The sequence below is a fragment of the Pezoporus wallicus genome, unplaced genomic scaffold (assembly GCF_028554395.1).
Source record: "Pezoporus wallicus isolate ANWC-B61680 ecotype Strahan unplaced genomic scaffold, APGP_CSIRO_Pwel_v1 contig_9238, whole genome shotgun sequence".
In the NCBI taxonomy this organism is placed as follows: Eukaryota; Metazoa; Chordata; class Aves; order Psittaciformes; family Psittacidae; genus Pezoporus; species Pezoporus wallicus.
Window position 1 is genome coordinate 2,130,070 of NW_026636792.1, and position 18,685 is coordinate 2,148,754.

Genomic DNA, 18,685 nt, shown 5'->3' on the forward strand with positions numbered 1-18,685 from the left:
GGTGACCTGAGCACCCATCCCTGCTGCCTGCGGGACCTTCATCCCATCAGGGTATCTGTCACATTTCCCACGTGCAGGCATCCTCTAAGCTCTGCTGGGTGCTTCGTATCTGCTCCGAGCATCTGGCAAAGCGGTTTGTACAGCAGCAGTTTCCCTGGTTGTACATTGATTTATGACTCTGTTGGTTGAGATGTGTGCTCCCCGGGCTGGGAGGGGGGCTGGTGGGGCTGCCTTGTGCTGGGATGGGGTCCAGATACTCCAGAACCCCAGTGCTGGCAGAAGGCTGCACGTTGCAATGGGCCCACAGTGAGTTCACAGAGGGCCCCTGATGGACTAATGAACTGGGGAAAAACTGCTGAATGGGACAGAAAACCCTAAATCTCAAAGCAGAGGAAGACCTGCTTCTTCCTCAGGAAAGCCTGGCTGCTGTGCTGGGTGCTGATACTGCTGCAGGCGTACAGGCCTGCTGTGGACCTCCTGCCCCTCTTCCTGACTCCGGCGGCTGTCTCTGTTGGCTCGGGGCCTCGGGTACCGCACCATCCCCTGTGCCGGAGGGTGCTGGAGGAAGGTCTTTTCCGCAGGCAAAAGAAGCGTGTTGGGGTCAGGAGTGAGACGTGTCAGGTCTGTCTCCTTCCTGTGTTGGTAGCTGGCATGGATCACAGTCAGACCTCTTCTGAATCAACTCCCAAGCTGCAAATTACCCTGCTGCCTTTTCTAGTACATATCATCATGGTGAAATTAATTTTCCATGGGAGAGTCAGCTGTTTCTTGATTAGAAGTGCTCCAAAAATACCAACAGAGAAATGATTACAGGAAGACTTCAGCACTCATTTATGTAATTGGACTTTACCTCCCTGGTTGAAGTTGTTGCATCCATTCCTGGCTTGGATAAGCACTTGGCCTCCCTGGTACTTGTGAGCAGGGAGGTTGGGGTGCAGCGTCCCGCAGGTTGCACTGCCCCTGGGGTTCAGCCACATGCCTCTGCTCCAGCTGGTGGCAAGCTGTAGGTGCAATGTCATGGTTTCCATGTGTTTAAATCCCAGCAGCGTTGTCTTATCCTGTAATGAACTAACAAGAATAAGCTTAATGCAGTCATTTGGGTAAATTGATTCTTCAGTTGTGCTTGTTTTCTATGTGGGTTATGAGGGTCAGTGCTGGAAGTCAGTAGGAAAAGGGGCATCTTCCCCACCCCCATCTCCCCTAACAGCAGCTAAAATCCCTCTCCTGTCCTTGCCCTGCTGGTCAGCCAGGCTGTTATCACAACGTGTATGTGGTCTGAAGTGCTCTGTGCTCAAATGAAATAAAGGCAGAAGGCCAGTGTAATTTCTGAGATCATCCTGTGTGATTAGATTAGCAGTATCTTGCAGCACAGAGAATTGCTTTCTGGCTGCACCCTGGCTCAGGCTGAGCACATTGCCAGTGCATGTGTACGTGTTTCTTCCCTGACAGAGGCCATGGTGGGGATTCTCAGCATCTCCTTCCTGTGCTGGTGGTGGCTCTGGGACTATGGCTATGGGAAACGCTGCCTTTTGGGTACAGGTGCCTTAGGCTCTATAGGGTCAGCCTTAATAAATGTTAAACATGGCAGATTTGCTCATCAAAAGCAAAGTAAACCGAGGAGTGAGGTTTGAATTCAGTACAGTGATGCCCAGATGTTGGTCCAGACCCAGCCTTGCACATGGTGGCCCCATGGAGCTAAATCAAGCACTGTGTAGCTATGAGGAATGAAATGTTTTCAATAATGTGTTTTAAGTCTGATTTTCTGACCCAAATGAATTGTGTGTGCTGGATAAGCATGGGCTTTGTGAAGCTTATCTCATGGTGGCAGGCGGTTCTGGGGGCAGAAGGGGCTCGGGTCGGTGTGGTCGTGTGGGGTTCTTGATGCTCTGTGTGTGTGGTGTGTTGATGGCACATCTCATCCGTGGCCAGGTATCTCCTTCATCGTCTGAGTAAAGGGGTTAATATGTGAGAAGGCAACTGCTGCCTTAAACAAAGCTGGTGTTGTTTGTGCTGGCGCGCCCCTGGGATGGTGGCTGCTGTGACAGTCTGTTCAGGATTCCCACTGCTGCTCCGTGCGAGTCCGACCCAGCAAGCCGTGTCATGTGGCTGTGGCGAGGCCCTGCTCCGTCTGCCCGCCGAGGAGCAGGAACAAATGGTGCTTTCACTGTGCCCGAGAAACCTCCCTCTTCCTTAAATGAGGCAGGGATTGGATGCTGATTTGTGCCTCCTGTCCTTTCATGCTTCACCAAACCTGGTTCTGCTTTACCCAGCGAGTAGAAGGCATAATGAAGTAGAAAGCTAGATCACTTGTTCAGCATCAGTGAATTATGCCTCCATGCAAGCTGGAAAGTGCAAGCTTGCTGCTCTCTCTTCCCTTATCAATAACCTGGTCCTGATAAACATCTCGTCTTGAGTGTCTTCAGCCACCCTTTGCTCTGTGCAAAGAGGAGCTCTTGATTAGTCTTTTGGAGTTTGGAAAGGGAGCTGGGCAGCTCACTGCTTGCTGATGGCTGAGGTGAAGCTGTGTGGTGCTGCTCTCCCTTATGAATTCATGCACTGCTGTGCTTGCTTGGCTTTGGAGGATGCTGTTCTGTTGCTGGATGTGTTGGTTTGCGCTGCTTCCTGCTAGAGCCTTGCAATGCTTCTGCTTGTAGCTTGGGGTGGATGCTGCCGTTTGTGCAAGATGCTATAGACATGTCCTTAGGAGCCATATGCCCAAGCCATCAACCCATAATGTGTTGCCTTTGCAACTGAGGCGGAGCTGGGACCTGGGCTGATGAGCTGGAGAAGAAGCTGCCCCACAAATGTCTTGTGGTCATCTGGGAGACCTGCCCTCTGCCTGGCCTGTATGGTCAGGTCAGGCTGGAGCTGCCCCGTGCATCCTGCCCTCGACCCCACGGCCATGCCAGCCCAATTGCATTGCTCACTTACACTAACCCTAAATAGCCCATTTCCGCAAACCTTTCTTTTCCCCACAGGAACTCCCACTTCCGTAAGTCCTGGTTGGCAGCTGCCTAAACTGGGGCTGTGTCAGGGAGGGATGCTGGGGCTGGAGATGGTGTTGGGTGATGATGCGGTTTCATGCCGACCTCCAAGCAGGAGTTGAGTCCAAGTGCAAGCTTCTGCAGGCTTTAGGGCTGGGTGTAAGGCTTTGTGAGCAGAATTCCAGCTACACTCATTTCTGGCCTGTAGTGCCGCATCAAATGCCAGCTTCTCCTTGAGCCTTCTGCCCTGGGGATCTGTTAAAGCAAATTCCCAGCCTTTCCAAGCAGGAGCAGCCCTTTCTGCCTCTCACTGTCATTGCAACTCCAGGATCTTGCCAGGAAACTGCAGCAGAGCACACATTCATCTTGTTGCTGTCACTAACCAGCCCGGCGGTTGCAGAACTGGCCCCAGAAGCAGTGGGTGAACAAAGAGGTTTTGGGTGCAGCTTTGCCTGAGGCAGCCCTGCTCATTGCCAGTGTAACCACCGGCTTAAGGTGCTATCACTGCCTCTGCCACGAAGGGTACACGTATAAGGAGGGGCTTCGAATGACATTTAACATCTCATTGCAAGCTGTTTAGTTGCCAAGCAGTACATGCAGCCGACCCCCTTCTTGCTGAAAATGTGGTGATTCCCCATGGATAGGCTGGGCACAGGACCCGGGCATGGTGTGCGAGCTCTGGGCACGGCGTGGGGCTCCATCGCCTCTTCAAATATTTGCTTAGCTGTGTGGAAACAAAACACGGTTGGGATTGGGAAATGCGTGTGGGCAGCCCATCTGGAGCCCGGCTCGAGCTGTGGGTGTAGAAGGGGAAAGCAGGGCAAGGACACCAGGACATCAGCCTATGTACTGGTGGGTGGTGTTTGGGGTGACCCTTGCTTTCCAGTGGTGGTGACACCTCCCAGGTGTCCTATCTAATCTGTGCTCCCGGTGACTCTGGCAATGACTGCACCCTCCTGGCACTGGCAGCCACTGGTTCCGGGCTATTGCATCTTGTGGTACGCCTGCTGTAGAAATGACCTGTTACGGATGTTTCCTGGTGACATTTCATCAGTTGCTGCCCTCCTCTGTGATGGGTCCCTGTTGTTTCCTTGGCCTGATGCCCTCTTCATCCCTCCTGGGGTGTCTTTTGACCTGTTTTTGTAATTACTAGTGCAGAATTTGCCTTCTAGATCTCCCCTCCTCCCTATTTTCAAATCATTCCCCCCCGCCCCTTCATTCTTAAGCCTAAAAGATGTCAGTGCAGGGGTGCTGTGGCTGTCCTCCTGTCCCTATGGGTGGCAGTCCTACCATCTCTGTGGGTGCTGCTGGTGACTCAGGGCTGTGCTTGCTGCTGTTTGCTTTGGGGCCCGTCCCTGCCAGTGCCGGGTGTCAGCTTAAACTGAAACCTAAGCAGGCTCAGCCGGAGCAGTGCCAGGGCACAGGGTCAGCAGGAAAGGAGAGGGGAAGGAACCTGCCTGGGGGGGGGGGGCTGGTCCTGCGGAGCAGGGGGCTTGTGCTGCAAAACGCAGCCTGCTCTGGCACATATGGATTGCTGGTGTGCTCAGACTGGTACTGGGATGGGGTTTGTGGTACCTCTGCCAAGCAAGTGTCAGCCCTTGGTGCTGCAGTCTAGGAATGGATGCCCTTCTGCAGGCCTGCAGCTTAGGTTTCCTGTTATAATAATATTTCCTAATTAAATCTCCCTGGTTAGGAAGCAGAAGGTACAGTTGTTTAAGCTGCAGTGCTGCATTACAGTCTGCATCATCAGGTCTAGCTGGGTATGGTCCTGTTATTAACCAGCTGGGTTTCTAAATAGCCTTACACCTCTGCTTCCCAAGTCCGTGCTCTTCCTAGCTCCACCAGATAACCAAGGCATGTGTGACCTGGGGGTCCTCCAGGCAGGAGGAAGCTGAAACCAAGCAGGAGGCAGGGAATGGTTGCAGAAGACTCTTTCCTACAGAACCTGATGGTCATGGAAATGCTCCTTTTTTCTTTCCCCTGCAGTGAACACCTACCTCTTCATGATGCAAGCCCGAGGCATCATGATTCGTGAGAACATGCGAACAATAGGAGCTCAGGTGTACGAGCAGGTGGTCCGCAGTGCCTATGCCAAGAGGAACAGCAGCGTGAATGACTCAGGTATTCCTTGAGTAATTGTCATTTTGATCAAAGGTTCCATTTCCATTGGAAATCAGGTTGGCCTGAACCACTCTTGCTTGAAGGGATTAATTTGTGCTGGTAAATGCAGGGTGGGAACTTTGGCTTCCTTTTTATTTTTGATATGTATGAATAGATATTACAAATAACATAGATGCCTATTATGTATATAATTAATGTGTATATATGCTATGTATAAAGACTATATTAATAGAATAGAATTTCTTTATATTAATCATAATTATTTTCTTTATATACATATAAAATTCAAATGTTTCTAACTTGGACAAGGGGTAAAAACCTTGAAAGGTCTCAAACGATGGGCTATTGAGCTGAAATTGCTTTCCAGCAGTTCCATTTGTTAGCTTCAACCAGTCTGAGGGTAAATACTTTCAAATTCAGTTTCATAGGTAAAAAGTCACTTCCCAGGCACATGCATGTGCAGAGCTCTGGCTCTGTGCACATGGAGGAGCCTGTGCTCATAAGCTTCGCTCTTCCCATGCAAGGATGAACAGAGATGACTTGGCTGGAGATGTGCCACAAATAATACATTAAACTTTGGGCAGAATGTTGCAGGCTCCCACTCCCAGGCTGTTCATCATCCGGAATACAAAGCTCATAACAGGGTTACAAGTTTTGGTGTAAATATGGTACCGTGAAGCATAAATGCACATGGCCGCGTAAGCCGGGCTGAGGCATTGCCTTTGGGCTGGTGTGACACCAAGCGTGCACCTCCCCTGCTGACATGTCACTGGTGCATCCTGCTGGTGCAGTTGGTATCAGGGAGCTCAGCTCCTCCACTGTGAGGGCTCCTCAGCAGGGGCTGATAGAGTTTTACAGAGCAGGATTATTTCCTAATTAATAGCAAAACACGAGCTGTGTCCTTGCTGCCCAGCATGCCGAGGGGCAGTGATGTGGCCGCCCGTTCAGCTGTACTCTGACCAGCGATGGGCACGGGAGGGGAATTATCAACTTGCACAAGAGATTGACACCCAGGGTCACCTCCTCCCCCTGCTGAAGCTGGCCAGGGCTGCCATTCTGAGCTGTTTTGAAGGCTGGAAACATCGTGTAAAGCAGATGCAGGGTGAGGAAGTGGCTGAGCCCCTGAAGGGAGGAGGGTTGGACACTCCAGTGCTACTGCTTGTGGTGATGAGAGTCAAGAGCTGTTCTGCTGTGGTCCTGACCCTCAGGACTCTGAGACCTCCAAAAACCTGCCTGCAGCCGACAAGGAAGTTGTTACCATGTTAGTGTCAGCAATGCCAGTACTGCTGCAACTGAAAATAACTGGCTTTGCTTGAGCCTCATCTCCATCCCAGCTCTGGCATGGGCTGATGCCTATCCTGCCCCAAGAACTCCAGCTGCAAGGATGTTTTTGACATATGCACCATCCTTCGGTGACCTTCCCTGGCAGGCAGGTCAAAGCAGCAGGCACATGATTGATGTTGGTGACATCTGGAAGGCACATGGCACTGTGGCTGCAAGCATTATACTAACACCAGGATCAGTATCTTCCCTCCTTGACTCTGTTTTCAGGAGCCTTGGTGGGATCTGAGTGGTGGCACTGCTTGGTGTATGCATCCTTCCCTAGTGCAATGGCCAGGAGAGCAAACCCACATGGTATGGCTGCAAGGGGGGACCCAGCCAGAGGCATTGACTGCCCCAGCAGCTGCCCCTGTCCTACCCTGTGGGCAGCACTGGGTGTTCATCCCTGCATTCCTTCCACTCTTCCAAGGAGAGGCGTGCAGAGGAAGGACAGGGATGCTGCAGCTGGGAGTGATCTGGCAAAGGTCACAAACCAGTTGGGCAGAAGACACTGCGGCCCCTCTCTAGCTGTCCCTGTTCCAGCTGCATGGGAGCACTGGAAGCTGGAGGCTGATGCTTTCTGAGCTGCAACCTTTCCCATACATCATGTGTGCTGTTCTTTGTGCAGTGCTGCCTTGTGCATGTGTCCTCCTGGGACCTTAATTTCTGGCAGATTCCTTAAAAATGCAGTACCCCACTGTGAATGGCAAGGTGACCAAGCACAGGGCGCCTGTCCCCATCCATCTGCATTTATTCTTTGCCCTTAGCTTTTTTCCTCTCGTGTTAAAATGAGGAAGTAATTTATAACTTTTCCAGCATTTGCTAATAGATGCAGTAATAGGTTTCCTGTTCAGTGAGCCAAGAGGGATCCCTTCTGTGCTTTTGCAAGCAAAAAAGGCAGCCCTTGGTGCAAAAAGGGGGAGCTGAGCTTCACTGTACATCATCTGCTGGGCTAAGTATTGAGAGCATGCTCTAGTGTTAGGGATTTAATGGGAATCTGGTGATTAAAATACAGAGCAGTATCAAGCATCCAAAACATTATCTATCATACTTGGAAAGCCCTTAGATTCTGTTTAGAAGTCCATCTTGAGTCTGAAATAGTTTGTGTACCACTTATTAGCATGAATAAGCAGTATTAATGACGTGATTACTAGCACAATAAAGCAAGCTGGAATATCAGGCCAGCAATGACTTGCCCCAGTTGATTTAAATGAAAGATTCTTGACCTTGCAGGTAAAGGCAACCCTCCCTGCTTTGCTTTAAAGGATGAAATTGTCATTAGATTATTTTTTCTTGATATATCATTAATGTGGCTATTAAATGCAGCACCCTTTCTGCTATGGAAAATATACTGTGCTTATGCAATGACTTAAATGTCTCTATCCTTACATATGACTTGGTCTCTTAATCTTAGCAGATTCATTCACCTCATTACACTGTAATTCTGGGTTTATTAAATTGCTCTGGGGATGAAATATGTGAAACCTTTTCGCTATCAATATGTTGTTGAAACTAAGTGTGAGATGAATTGAAAGGTTATAGCTGCTGGGTAAAAGAAAAAAAAACTGAATTTCACACTTGGTTCAGTAAAATAACTGAATCTGGCTACCTCCTGTAAATCATAGAATGGTTTGGGTTGGAAAGGACCTTAAGATCATCCAGTTCCATCCTGACTGTTTACTGATGGGTCACTTGCAATCCTTGTGCCCAAGGCTTTGCAGAGCTACCTGGACAGCTCTCAGTGTATGATGGGGTGGACACTAGACCTTCTTTTGTCTCCATGTGCCTGAAAACCACCTGGTTTGTTCTATGCCCATGAGAAACCAGGGCTGTTCTTGCTTTGAATTAGCATGGTGACTGTCAGCCCCATGGCGTGCTTCTGCAGCTAGCTGCTGCAGGAATGCCTGCGCATGTCAGGGTAGTTGGAAAGGACGAGAGCACGTTGTTCTGGTAGCTGCCTGTGATGGGACTGGGTGGCTCAGCTGTAAATGGCTGCTTTCCAGGACCTCTGCAGGGTGTAAGGTTGGTGCTGGTGCTGTGGATCTAAAGGCCAACCCTCTGCTAAGCACCTGATGCTTGGAGAAAGCGGAGAGGCAGCATCTTTCTGTAGCAGCTGGTGCAGGGAACTTAACTCTAGTGCCTAAAATGAAGTCGTGCTTGACTAGGATGCGTTATGCAAAGCTGCAACTTAACCATGAACTTCTGCTTTCTACAGTAATGTAAAAACCTCCTGAAGACATTTACAGGTGTAAGAGGCTGGAAGGGTTTTGCCCAGGAGGAAAAAGGATGCAGAGAAATGGTGGTACTGGAGAAATATGGAAGTATGCTGTGCTGGGCTCCTCTGCTCTTGCACAATACAAGCTGGAGGAGAGGCTGTGTGTAACATGATCGTTTTCATTGATCTTTTGAGGAGGATGGAAGGCAGGATTTCCCTGCCTCCTGACTGGCACTGAGACCTGGAAAAGACCCACTGGAGGAGCATGTTCCCTTTCACTGTGCCGTGGTCCTTCAGGGACAAGGTGCCAAGTAGCTTTTCCTTCCAAGTGCCATGTGCTCCTTTGCTTTGAGCTGTTTGTGATACCTAAAGGTGACATTGAAAGTTCTTCCTTAGGTCAGAAAATGTGAAGCCTGAATTGCAGGTCCAGATAGAGCTCATGCTGCACGGGGACACCCCATGCTGCTGGGGACATCCTCAGCCATGGATGCATTTACAGGCTGCTCACACAAGGAGGTGGCTGGAAATAACAAAGACCTGCAGATCAAAAGTAAACTTGTTTTAAATCTTCCCTTTTTTGTTCCCCATCCCCCAGATTATCCTCTTGACCTGAACCACAATGACACCTTTCTGCAAGCCACAACGTTTCTTCCTGAAGACTTTACCTACTTCCCCAACCACACCTGTCCTGAGAGGCTCCCTTCTATGAGTGAGTAGCATCCCAGTGGCCTTGTACCCCTTTCCTGCTCCCCATGGCTTCAGAGGGCACATTGTGGCATTCCCCAGCTCACCAGCATTGCACCTTTCCCTGCCAGCTCCTGGAGATGAATGAGAGTGCTGTTTGGAGCCCGGTCCCCTGCTGGAAACTCATTGTTTACCCACTCACACTAATCCCTGCTCTGTTGGAGGCAGGTCTCGATGCCGAAGCAGGAGCCCCTTGATTGGCAAACACTGTGAGCTGGTGCAGAGGCTCGCCAGACCTTTTCAAGGGGCACTGGTGCCCCCTCGGCAGCGCTGCTGGTTCCAGTTCTGAGCTGTCCTGGTACAGCTGAGGAGGGGCTGGTGCAGGACACGGGGCTGGATCCACCCCAGAGGGAACTGCAGCTGGGAGAAATGCTTCCACCAAAGCAAAATTGCAGTGGAAAATTGGGCTCCCTGCTCAGGTGTGGGGGTTTGTGTGTGCTGGAAAACTGTATGGAGGTGTAGAAGGGTGCCCTGGCCAGTGCGGGTCTCTGATGGAAGAACTGCATCCAACAGCAGTCGCAAGGCTGAGCAGAGCCCATCTGCTGAGGAGATGAAGGTGTTGCAAGTCATGCCAGCAGCATTTCCTATTCATTTTTGTTGGTGCTTGGGAAAAGAAGAGGCTGTCTGCATTCAGTGGTGGGGCTAGAGGGCAGGGGTGCAGCAATGTTCTGTCCCAAGCAGGCACAAGCTGCCTCAGGACCACAGCAGTTCCTGACCCCCTCTTCTGCTTCTCCCCGCTGTGTTGCAGAGGGCCCCATTGATGTAAATATGAGCGAGATCACGATGGAGGATATCCACCAGTTCTTCTCAAAAGACCCTTCCATCAAGCTGGGAGGCCACTGGAAGCCGAGTGACTGCCTGCCTCGCTGGAAGGTAGTGGGGAGCTGGGCAGCCCCATGTCACTGTTGAGCACAGGGGAACAGAGAGTCCTGGGTGGGGGTGGAAAGACATTACTGGGAACATCTCTGATGTACTGCAGCTTCAGAGTAATGAATATAAGGATCTCTGAAGTGTGGAGCTGCAGTGCCTAGGGAGGAAACACTGAATTCAAGGGCTGCTTTAGTGATGCATGAGTCAGCTCTGAGTTTCTGCATGGACTATGAAGGAGCCAGGCAACAAGCTCCTCCCTGCTTCCCTGCTGCTGACCCTCCCGTTGCCCCTGCTGCCCTATCCTGGGTGGGATTTGACCCAGAGAGGCAAGGTGGCAGTGTGGGAGACTCCTGACCGCAGAGGAAGGTGGCTTAGGGCAGCGTGGTAGCAGGTCTTGGCATGGGCAGAAGCAATGGAGGTGGGGAGCTGTGTGTCTCCCTTCCACTCAAGGTTGCATTGAATTTCCCCAAAGCAATAGCTTCCCCCAAAGTGACTAGGAAATCCATGTTGTGGAGGTTGGAAGGGTTTCATGCTGCTCAGCCCTACATGGCACAGCTGAGACACCATGGTTAGTGTTGCTCCTGTAACACCACACCAGCCAGTCCCAAGGGTTGCTCGGCAGCAGGAGTAGCTGGTTCGGTGCAGTAAGAGCCGTGTCCTCTCCCTGTCAGGTGGCGATCCTGATCCCATTCCGCAATCGATACGAGCATCTTCCTGTCCTCTTCAGGCACCTTATTCCCATGCTGCAGCGGCAACGTTTACAGTTCGCCTTTTACGTCGTGGAACAAGTGAGTGAGCCCTGGGGGGCTGGAGCAGCAGCCGCTGGGGCACGGATGTGCTGCGCTAAAGATGTGCCTGCCAAAGCTGCAGGCGTAGCTCTGCGCTGTGTGCCAAGGAGGTTACCTGCCAGATCACATCATTTGACCCTTGGCAGGTTCAGGGTTCATGTTGCCATGTGGAAGTTGTCCCATTCTGCATAAAAGTGGCGCAGCTGAGAGGTGTGACCCAAAATGACTGGTTTTACCTAAAAAGTTACATAAAAAATTGATAATTTTGTTTTGTTTTTTTTGTTAATCCTGTATTGGAGCAGGTGTTTTTTAAAAAGGCAACTGTGATCCAGGTGTTTGCAGTTTAAATAGTGTGCTATTTTTGTATATCTGAAGTAGTGCTGCGGAGCATCCCATAGGCACAGAAATGGCTTGACCAGAGTTAGGCAATTCTTGTGTGCCCAGTTTCTAGATGACCTTCATGAATGTAAAACATAAGGCAGTCATTTGATGTGTATGTGAACCTGTCACTTCTGCTGTCTGGCTTCATCCACCCAGTAGATGTTTCTCCATATCTAGTTCATCTTAAAAAGATGGATCAAAAATGGGTTGTTTTGTTTAAGCATCCACGTAATAGGACTTTAGCATCTTTATTTTTGCTCCTGCAAAATTGAACACTTAAGTCCTGGTTGGTCTTGCCAGTCTGTCCCAGTACATCATTTGCTTTTGTGGCACCAGTGTGGGAGCTGGTTGCCCTCTGCAGCTTTCTAGACAAGGCTGAGAATGCAGATGCAGAGCACGAACTGCACGGGACTTCTCTTGAGAAGGAACTTTCTCCCTCCTAGGCTGGAAACCAACCCTTTAACCGTGCCATGCTCTTCAACGTTGGCTTTCGGGAAGCAATGAAGGACTTGGATTGGGACTGTCTCATCTTTCACGATGTGGACCACATACCAGAAAATGACCGTAACTATTATGGGTGTGGACAGATGCCGAGGCACTTTGCAGCCAAGCTGGATAAGTACATGTATCTGTAAGCACTGTTCTTCCTCCCCACTACCATAACAGCTAAGGGGCCAGTGTTAGATTCTGGTTCTTTAAAGGGAAAGACTAATCTCTGTTTGCTTCTGGGGCTTTGTGTGAAGTGAGCATGAGAGGGCAATAGAAGAAAGCATCCTCACAGCTCAGGCTTCCCCCGTTGCAGGCGGGAGAGCTGCAGCCCTGGTGGGCTTTGCCCTAACCCCTTCTTTCCTACTTAGGCTCCCTTACAACGAGTTCTTCGGTGGGGTGAGCGGCCTGACTGTTGAGCAGTTTCAGAAGATCAACGGTTTCCCTAATGCCTTCTGGGGCTGGGGCGGTGAAGATGATGACCTCTGGAACAGGTATGGGAGCTCGTCCCTGAGCTCTGCTTCTGAGGGTGGTTCTGTGAGCCAGCCCAGCTGCAGTGTCTCGGAGGGAGCAGGGGCTGCTCCAGGCAGTACATGGGAAGCAAACAGAGAAGTGCTGGTTGGGAAATTACTGTCTCTGTCTGCAGTATCCCACACTGCTGAGCTCAGGCTGATCTTTGTTGAGCTGAAGCTTGGAGGTGCCAAGTGTGACTTGCCCGGGGCCCAGGCTGGAATGGGGAGGTTTGCATAAGGATAAGCTTATCTGCTGGGTGGAAAGGCAAAGCTGCTGTTGGAGCCCCGTGCGCATGAACTGTGCAGCCCTGGCAAGTGCTGATGACACAGCAAGTGCAATGACTGATTCCTATGTTCTGTTTATTCCTCCCCTTTCTAACGCAGAGTGCAGTACGCAGGCTACTCGGTAACTCGACCAGAAGGAGACACAGGGAAATACAAATCAATTCCCCACCATCATCGAGGAGAAGTGCAGTTCCTAGGAAGGCAAGTACATTATTTTTAAGAATCCCAAAGCTCTTTGCAAAGAATCTGTACCATGTACAAGGCAGCTGTTTGAGGGCAGTAACAGCCTTAACTCACGAGGGAAACTTAACTGCAGGGAGATGGAGACTGAGTGCTGCCTGGATTCCTCCGTCTCTCTGTTTCATACCCTGTATCCCTCTGATGAGAGGTCCTTGAATCCCTGGAAGTTTTCAAGGTCAGGTTTGTTAGGACTTGGAGCAACCTGCTCTAGTGGAAGGTGTCCCTGCTTGTGGCAGGGGGCTGGAACTGGATGAGCTTTAAGGTCCCTTCCAACCCAAACCATTCTATAATGATGGTGTATGCAAGCAGGGAGATGGCAGCAGCTCCGACACACTTCCACTGCAGTGCTGAGATGGAGCAACTCATCCCTCTCCATTCTTCTGTTCCTGCCTGTTGGCCCCAAATCAGGGTGGGTGTACAGGGCCCCTGAATTCAGGCTTTGCTCTTTTGCAAGACTCTGGACATCCGTCAGGAGCAGTGGCTGTCCCCTGTGCCTAAGGAGCACAAGTACTGTGTGCATTTAGTCTTTTCTCTCAAAAAGCTATGTTCTCTTTGGAGCTTTCCAGAGGGCCCTGACCCCTTTGTTCACATGGTTGTTTGGAGGGTGCAGAGGTTGGTTGCATGACTGGGAACCTTGGTAGAATTTGAGTCTTTTGAAAACTCATCAGCAGAGAAATACCTTTTTTACAATCAGCTGCAGGAATTGACTCTCGTGTGATGAGCTGTTGGACAGTGCAAGCTCTGTTCTGCAGAGGGGCTCCGGGCTGCTGCTGGCAGAAGAGGCAGCAGGGAGGGTTTATGTTGCAGATACCATTTGAGCTGTCTGCTGGTCTCTTCTTACAGAAGACTCGTTTCAGGGAGTTTCCATTTGAGGTTATGTCATCTTTAGCCCTAGTTTTCATTTCTGTCAGAGTGCAAGCAGAATAAGAGACGCTTCTCTCATTTCACTCTTGAAACAGAAGTTGGTTTTGGCTTAAAAAGCTGTATATGTGGTCAAACCCTTGAGGTGTGGAAGGCTGGCAGTGCAGTGGATTGAGCACTTGTTCCTGATGCTTCCCTGGTCTCCTCCTGACCCTGGGCAGGAGCTCTAGTCCTATGTCAGCAGGATTTGTGGGTCAGTGCTGCAGGAGGGAGGGATCTGCAGTGAAGATGAGCAAGGCAATGGTTCTCCCCGGTGAGGCTGATACCTGTGCCACTGGGTGCTTCTGCCTCCACTGCTGTCTCTGGAGCCTGACACCCAGCCTAGGCAAGGTTTGGCAATAGATAATTCTCTGAGTTGTGCCTCCTGAAATCTCTGCTCCCCTCTGCTCTGCCCTTAGCCATGGACAAGTGCTAGCTGCTGCCATCTGGAAGTCTGCTGCTTCTCCCACCCAAGCAGGGAGACCCAAAACTCATCCATGGAGGAGAAAAGTGTTCACCAAGACACCAAGTGTCCTGCTTGTGTTCTGATGCTGTGACTTCTTTGAAACTGGCTTTGGCACTTCCCTCTTTGCTGTTAGCCAGCATCTTCCTTTTCCTCCTGGCATATCCCTTCCCTGTCTCAGCTCAGTTCCCTCTTGCCCTGGTGCTGCCTATGTCTGTGCTTATTTTAGTTTGTTTCCCCCCCACCCTTAGCCCTTACATCTCATCATGCTGCCCCTAAATTTGGTTGAGGCTGTTCTTGTGTACCAGCTGCAGTTTCCTTCCCCAAATCATCATTATTCTAGTTTTACTTCCTCGTCCCCTATCACCTGACTAAAACCATTTAGTTTTGCTCTTGTTTGTGATCCAGTTGCTAAAAAATGGAAAGGTCCACATCACCCCTCATCTGCTTTGTGGTGAGGGTTCAACAGGACCCCCTGAGCTCACCCCCCTTCTAGGAATGAGACCCACAGGCCTTGGGCTGAAGTTAGAGGTTGTTTTTACAGCTGGATGCTGGCGGGACAGAGCATTTTGCTCTTCATCAAGTGATGGACTGTAATTTTCTAAACTTTGGGGCATTTAATGTAGATACTCAATGTAGAAAATGTGGCATTTATCTTTATTAAGGGCTCTGAAATCTGTTGTTTTGTAGCTGCTGTTGGGACTGACTGTTAAAGGGTGTTTTAGTAGCATTGGAAGGACCTCGCAGGCCTGTGGGATATGTGGAACTGACTCTGGACTCTGGTTCTCATTGCATAGGTATGCCTTGCTGAGGAAGTCAAAAGAAAGACAAGCCCTGGACGGCCTCAATAACTTGAACTACTTTCCAAACGTCACGTATGACGCCTTGTATAAGAACATCACTGTTAACCTGACACCGGAGCTGGCTCTGGTGACCGAATATTGAGAGGAGAAAATAACTTTGCTCTGCCCTTCACCACGAAAGCACCACGCTAGACTTCCTTTTCCAAGGGTTATCGAGGACAAGCAACACTTTGTCTAATGAAGGATCACAGTATTTTGGAGAATAAGGCTGAAAGTGCACGCACAAATTGCCCTAGCTGTACCAATCCAGCCCGATACTCATGCAGCAAGCTCAGCAGTCTCTTTCTTCCGCCATTTGCTTTCTGGGTTTCAGGACAACGGTTTGGCCTGCTGCTCTTGTCTCCTCCACATTCCTCCTCCAGCAATCTCTGGCACTGGGACTCACCTCGGATGTGCTTTCTCCTCTGGGAAGCAGCTCAGCTGAGGGACTCCAGCTTCTCCATAGTGAACGTCGGGAGCGATTCAGTCAGCAGCTGCCCCAGCGGGAGATCAAATGACTTCTGATATCATTCTTCTATGTCTGTGGGGTTTTTTAAATGACCTGCTTGAAGTATATACAACAGAATCGCTTCTTAAAGAAGTGTAAGTGTAAATATGCTGTGTAAATTGCCCCTTTTAATTTTTCTCCTATGGCTCAAATCCAAGCTAGAGGTTTACATACGGTCACTCATTTTAGTCCTGATTTCTGCAAACACTTGTGTGTGCATCACTGTACTTGTACAAGGTGTTCCCTTTTAAGCCAGTGAGGCTGCTTGCATGACTAAATATGTGCATATGCAGAAATGTCTGTGGGACAGGGCCCTAAACTTTCCAGTGTAGCAGATGAGAAACACAGCCATGTCATCGCTCATTCCAGAAACCATGCGGGTGGCTTTTTCCAGGGAGAGTGAGGAAATGGGAATATTTATGGTAAACCTCCCCTTTCTGTCACTTCTGCAACATGATGTGCAAATGAATCCAAAAGCCATATGGGATAAAACCTCTTGCCTGTTGCTCTCTACCCCATGGATGGCAAGTGTGAGCTTGGCAGACTGCTCGAGCTCACATCCATGCTGCCACAGGAAGCGCAGCCCCTGTGCTGGCCGCTCCTGCCCATGTGCCATTCTTGGGATGGGGCACTGAGCCTTCCCCAGCCCAACAGCACCCTACTATTGCTCCTACAACATAATAGTACAGTTTTAGAAGTTGTTTTAGTCTGTATTTAGTGTGCAAGTCCAGCAGCACACCAAGGTGCTGTCAGAGCCAGGCAGTGCACTTGGTTATCGCCATCGGCACAGCAGCGCTGGCACAGGCACAGCCCATGGGGCAGGTTGTCACAGGTTAGTGGGAGCAAGAGAAATGAAGGACACGTGCATCAAGCTAGTGAAAACATGAGGACCGGGAACCAGGGAGCTTGGTCTGATACCCATCCAAACTGGAGTGCCCCCTGCCTTCTCCCATCTACCATCCCCTCCTGTCCTGTGCTGCTGTGGGTAGCTGGGCTCCGGGCTCTCCTCCCCACTGACACTCAATCCAGTCCTTACACAGACCAACACAGTCACTTTTACTGGACCTCTCTGACTTAAAAGTAAATACATTGGGGGTTGCTTTTTAATTTGTGTTTATACATAAGAGCGGTGGGTACTTAACCTCCAAAGTACTTTAACTTTCTTTTAATTGCGTTGTTTGCCTTCAGTTTCCTTCTCATGGTTTACATTGTTTTCTCAGTTCCATGGACGTATGATCCCCATACGCATCTGTTGTGGGTGTGACTGCCCAGGGCATTCCTAACCTGTATCCAGAAGACATTAGTTTAGAAAACACGAGTTCTTGTGTAGATCCTTATCGGCCGGTATGAGAGGACAGCAAGCCTGCCCTTGAAAAGTGCTGATAAGTTTGTAACTTAGGTTTTAAAGTCTTTGAATTTACATGTGCTTTAAACTCATTTCCTGAGGGGATTCAACCTGGTTATTTGTAGGCAGAGGTGAGGATTTGCTTTTTATGGCGCATATAGCAATAAAGACTTTTGCTTCTGAATCTCGATCTCTAATTCACGTGGACCCTTTTCAGATGCTGAACCCGCGTTGCTCTGCTCCTCTCTTCTTTCATCTTGAGACCTTGCTAGAAATCTGTCTTTGTTTAATGGTGCTTCAAACAAGGAATGTATTTCAACCAGTCCAAGTTCACTACCCCAGGAATCATGCATGTGTGTGTGAGTAGGTGTTTAAACTACCTTAGTCGGGATCCTCAGCCCTCGATGTGTACCTGACACCCATCGCACCTTGTGTTGAACAAAAAGCTGTTACCTCTGCTCAGAAATGCACTCTACGGTTGGCACGAAAGGGTCCATCCCCCCAGCAGCATCCCTCTTCATAGTTCCTTTGTTCTAATCACGTTGGATTCCCCCCCCCCTTTTATAAAACGTGGAATATCTGAAAATGTGCACTGTTAATCTTATCAGCTATGTCAAATACTGTATAGTAAATGTAACTGTTAAAAACATACTGTCGAGCGCATGTGCTGTTATGGTGTAAGAAATTCTCGCATTAAGGAGAACCTGTACATACTCTGGCAGCTGAAATCCAACAAGGCCACTCATTCACCCCTTCCGTGTCCCCACCGTCGCTCAGCCCCGCTGCAGGGCAGGTCCTGTTCAATGCTGATTTCTCTCTTCTTTTTTTTCTCTCAAATGAGCCATGTGGGCTTTATTTGCAGAACTATTTCTTGACAGTTAATAATTGTCTGTAAAGCTCTGCTCCTCTGAAGGAGGTGCCGTCAGAGCAAAAGCCGCGCGCTTCGGGTCGCTCACCATCAGAAGTGGCTTTAAACTCTAAAGTAGCTTTTCCATCGTCATGGCTTTCGAGCTTACCGTTCTGTTTGTAAGAGGTGCCAGGGGGACGTTTTTGCACTGAAGACTAGTGTTTGAAAACACACACACACTTCTCAGCAAAGCAATCCTTTGTGTCATTGCATTTATTTACCCATGTGTTTGTACATTTTTGTATTTGTTAATTTATGAATGATTTTTTCAGTAAAAAATACATACTCGAGAACAAAGAGTGCACTGGTTGCTGTTCTTGTAGGAGGTTGGGGGGTGCTTTTTTGCCATAGGAGGTAAGTGCTGGTTGAAGTTTGAGTGGAGAAAGGTGAGCCCTGGTTAGAAATGTCTCATTAGGGCTGGCCAGAAGCAAACTGAGTGCAGGATGGGGTTGCTCCCTAAGCTCTTATTACCCTCTTATTACTCTTATTATTTTCCAAGCATCTGCTTCAGTGATGGAGGGGCTGGCTGCTTTGAGGGAGGTGTGTTTAGGAAGATACTTGGCTGAAGGTGGTGCAGGGCTCGAAGATGTTGATGGGGAGGGCTGGAGATGAGATTTTTGATCAATAAACCCAGGCACACAGACAAGTGTCCTTGTGGCAGCTCTAAAATGCCTTTCTCCTGCCGGGCAGCATGCAGGCATGCTAGAATAAATAACTGGCAGCCCGGGTTGTTCCAGGCCTTGCCTTTATTTAGCTCTCTGTCTTCTGGGAATC

At 49.6% G+C, this 18,685-nt stretch overlaps 1 protein-coding gene across 1 annotated transcript in view; it reads left to right on the top strand.

The window, feature by feature from the left end:
• The window catches only part of B4GALT5 (beta-1,4-galactosyltransferase 5), a 37,823-nt gene extending 19,615 nt beyond the window's left edge, over window positions 1–18,208 (top strand). Inside the window, exons 2-9 of the mRNA XM_057401748.1 lie at window positions 4,971–5,105; window positions 9,236–9,349; window positions 10,133–10,257; window positions 10,926–11,042; window positions 11,867–12,054; window positions 12,281–12,403; window positions 12,806–12,907; window positions 15,107–18,208. Of these exons, the coding sequence (XP_057257731.1) occupies window positions 4,971–5,105; window positions 9,236–9,349; window positions 10,133–10,257; window positions 10,926–11,042; window positions 11,867–12,054; window positions 12,281–12,403; window positions 12,806–12,907; window positions 15,107–15,254 (1,052 nt within the window). The 3' untranslated portion in view covers window positions 15,255–18,208. The remainder of the gene's footprint in view (window positions 1–4,970; window positions 5,106–9,235; window positions 9,350–10,132; window positions 10,258–10,925; window positions 11,043–11,866; window positions 12,055–12,280; window positions 12,404–12,805; window positions 12,908–15,106) is intronic.
• The last annotated feature ends 477 nt before the right edge of the window (window positions 18,209–18,685 follow it).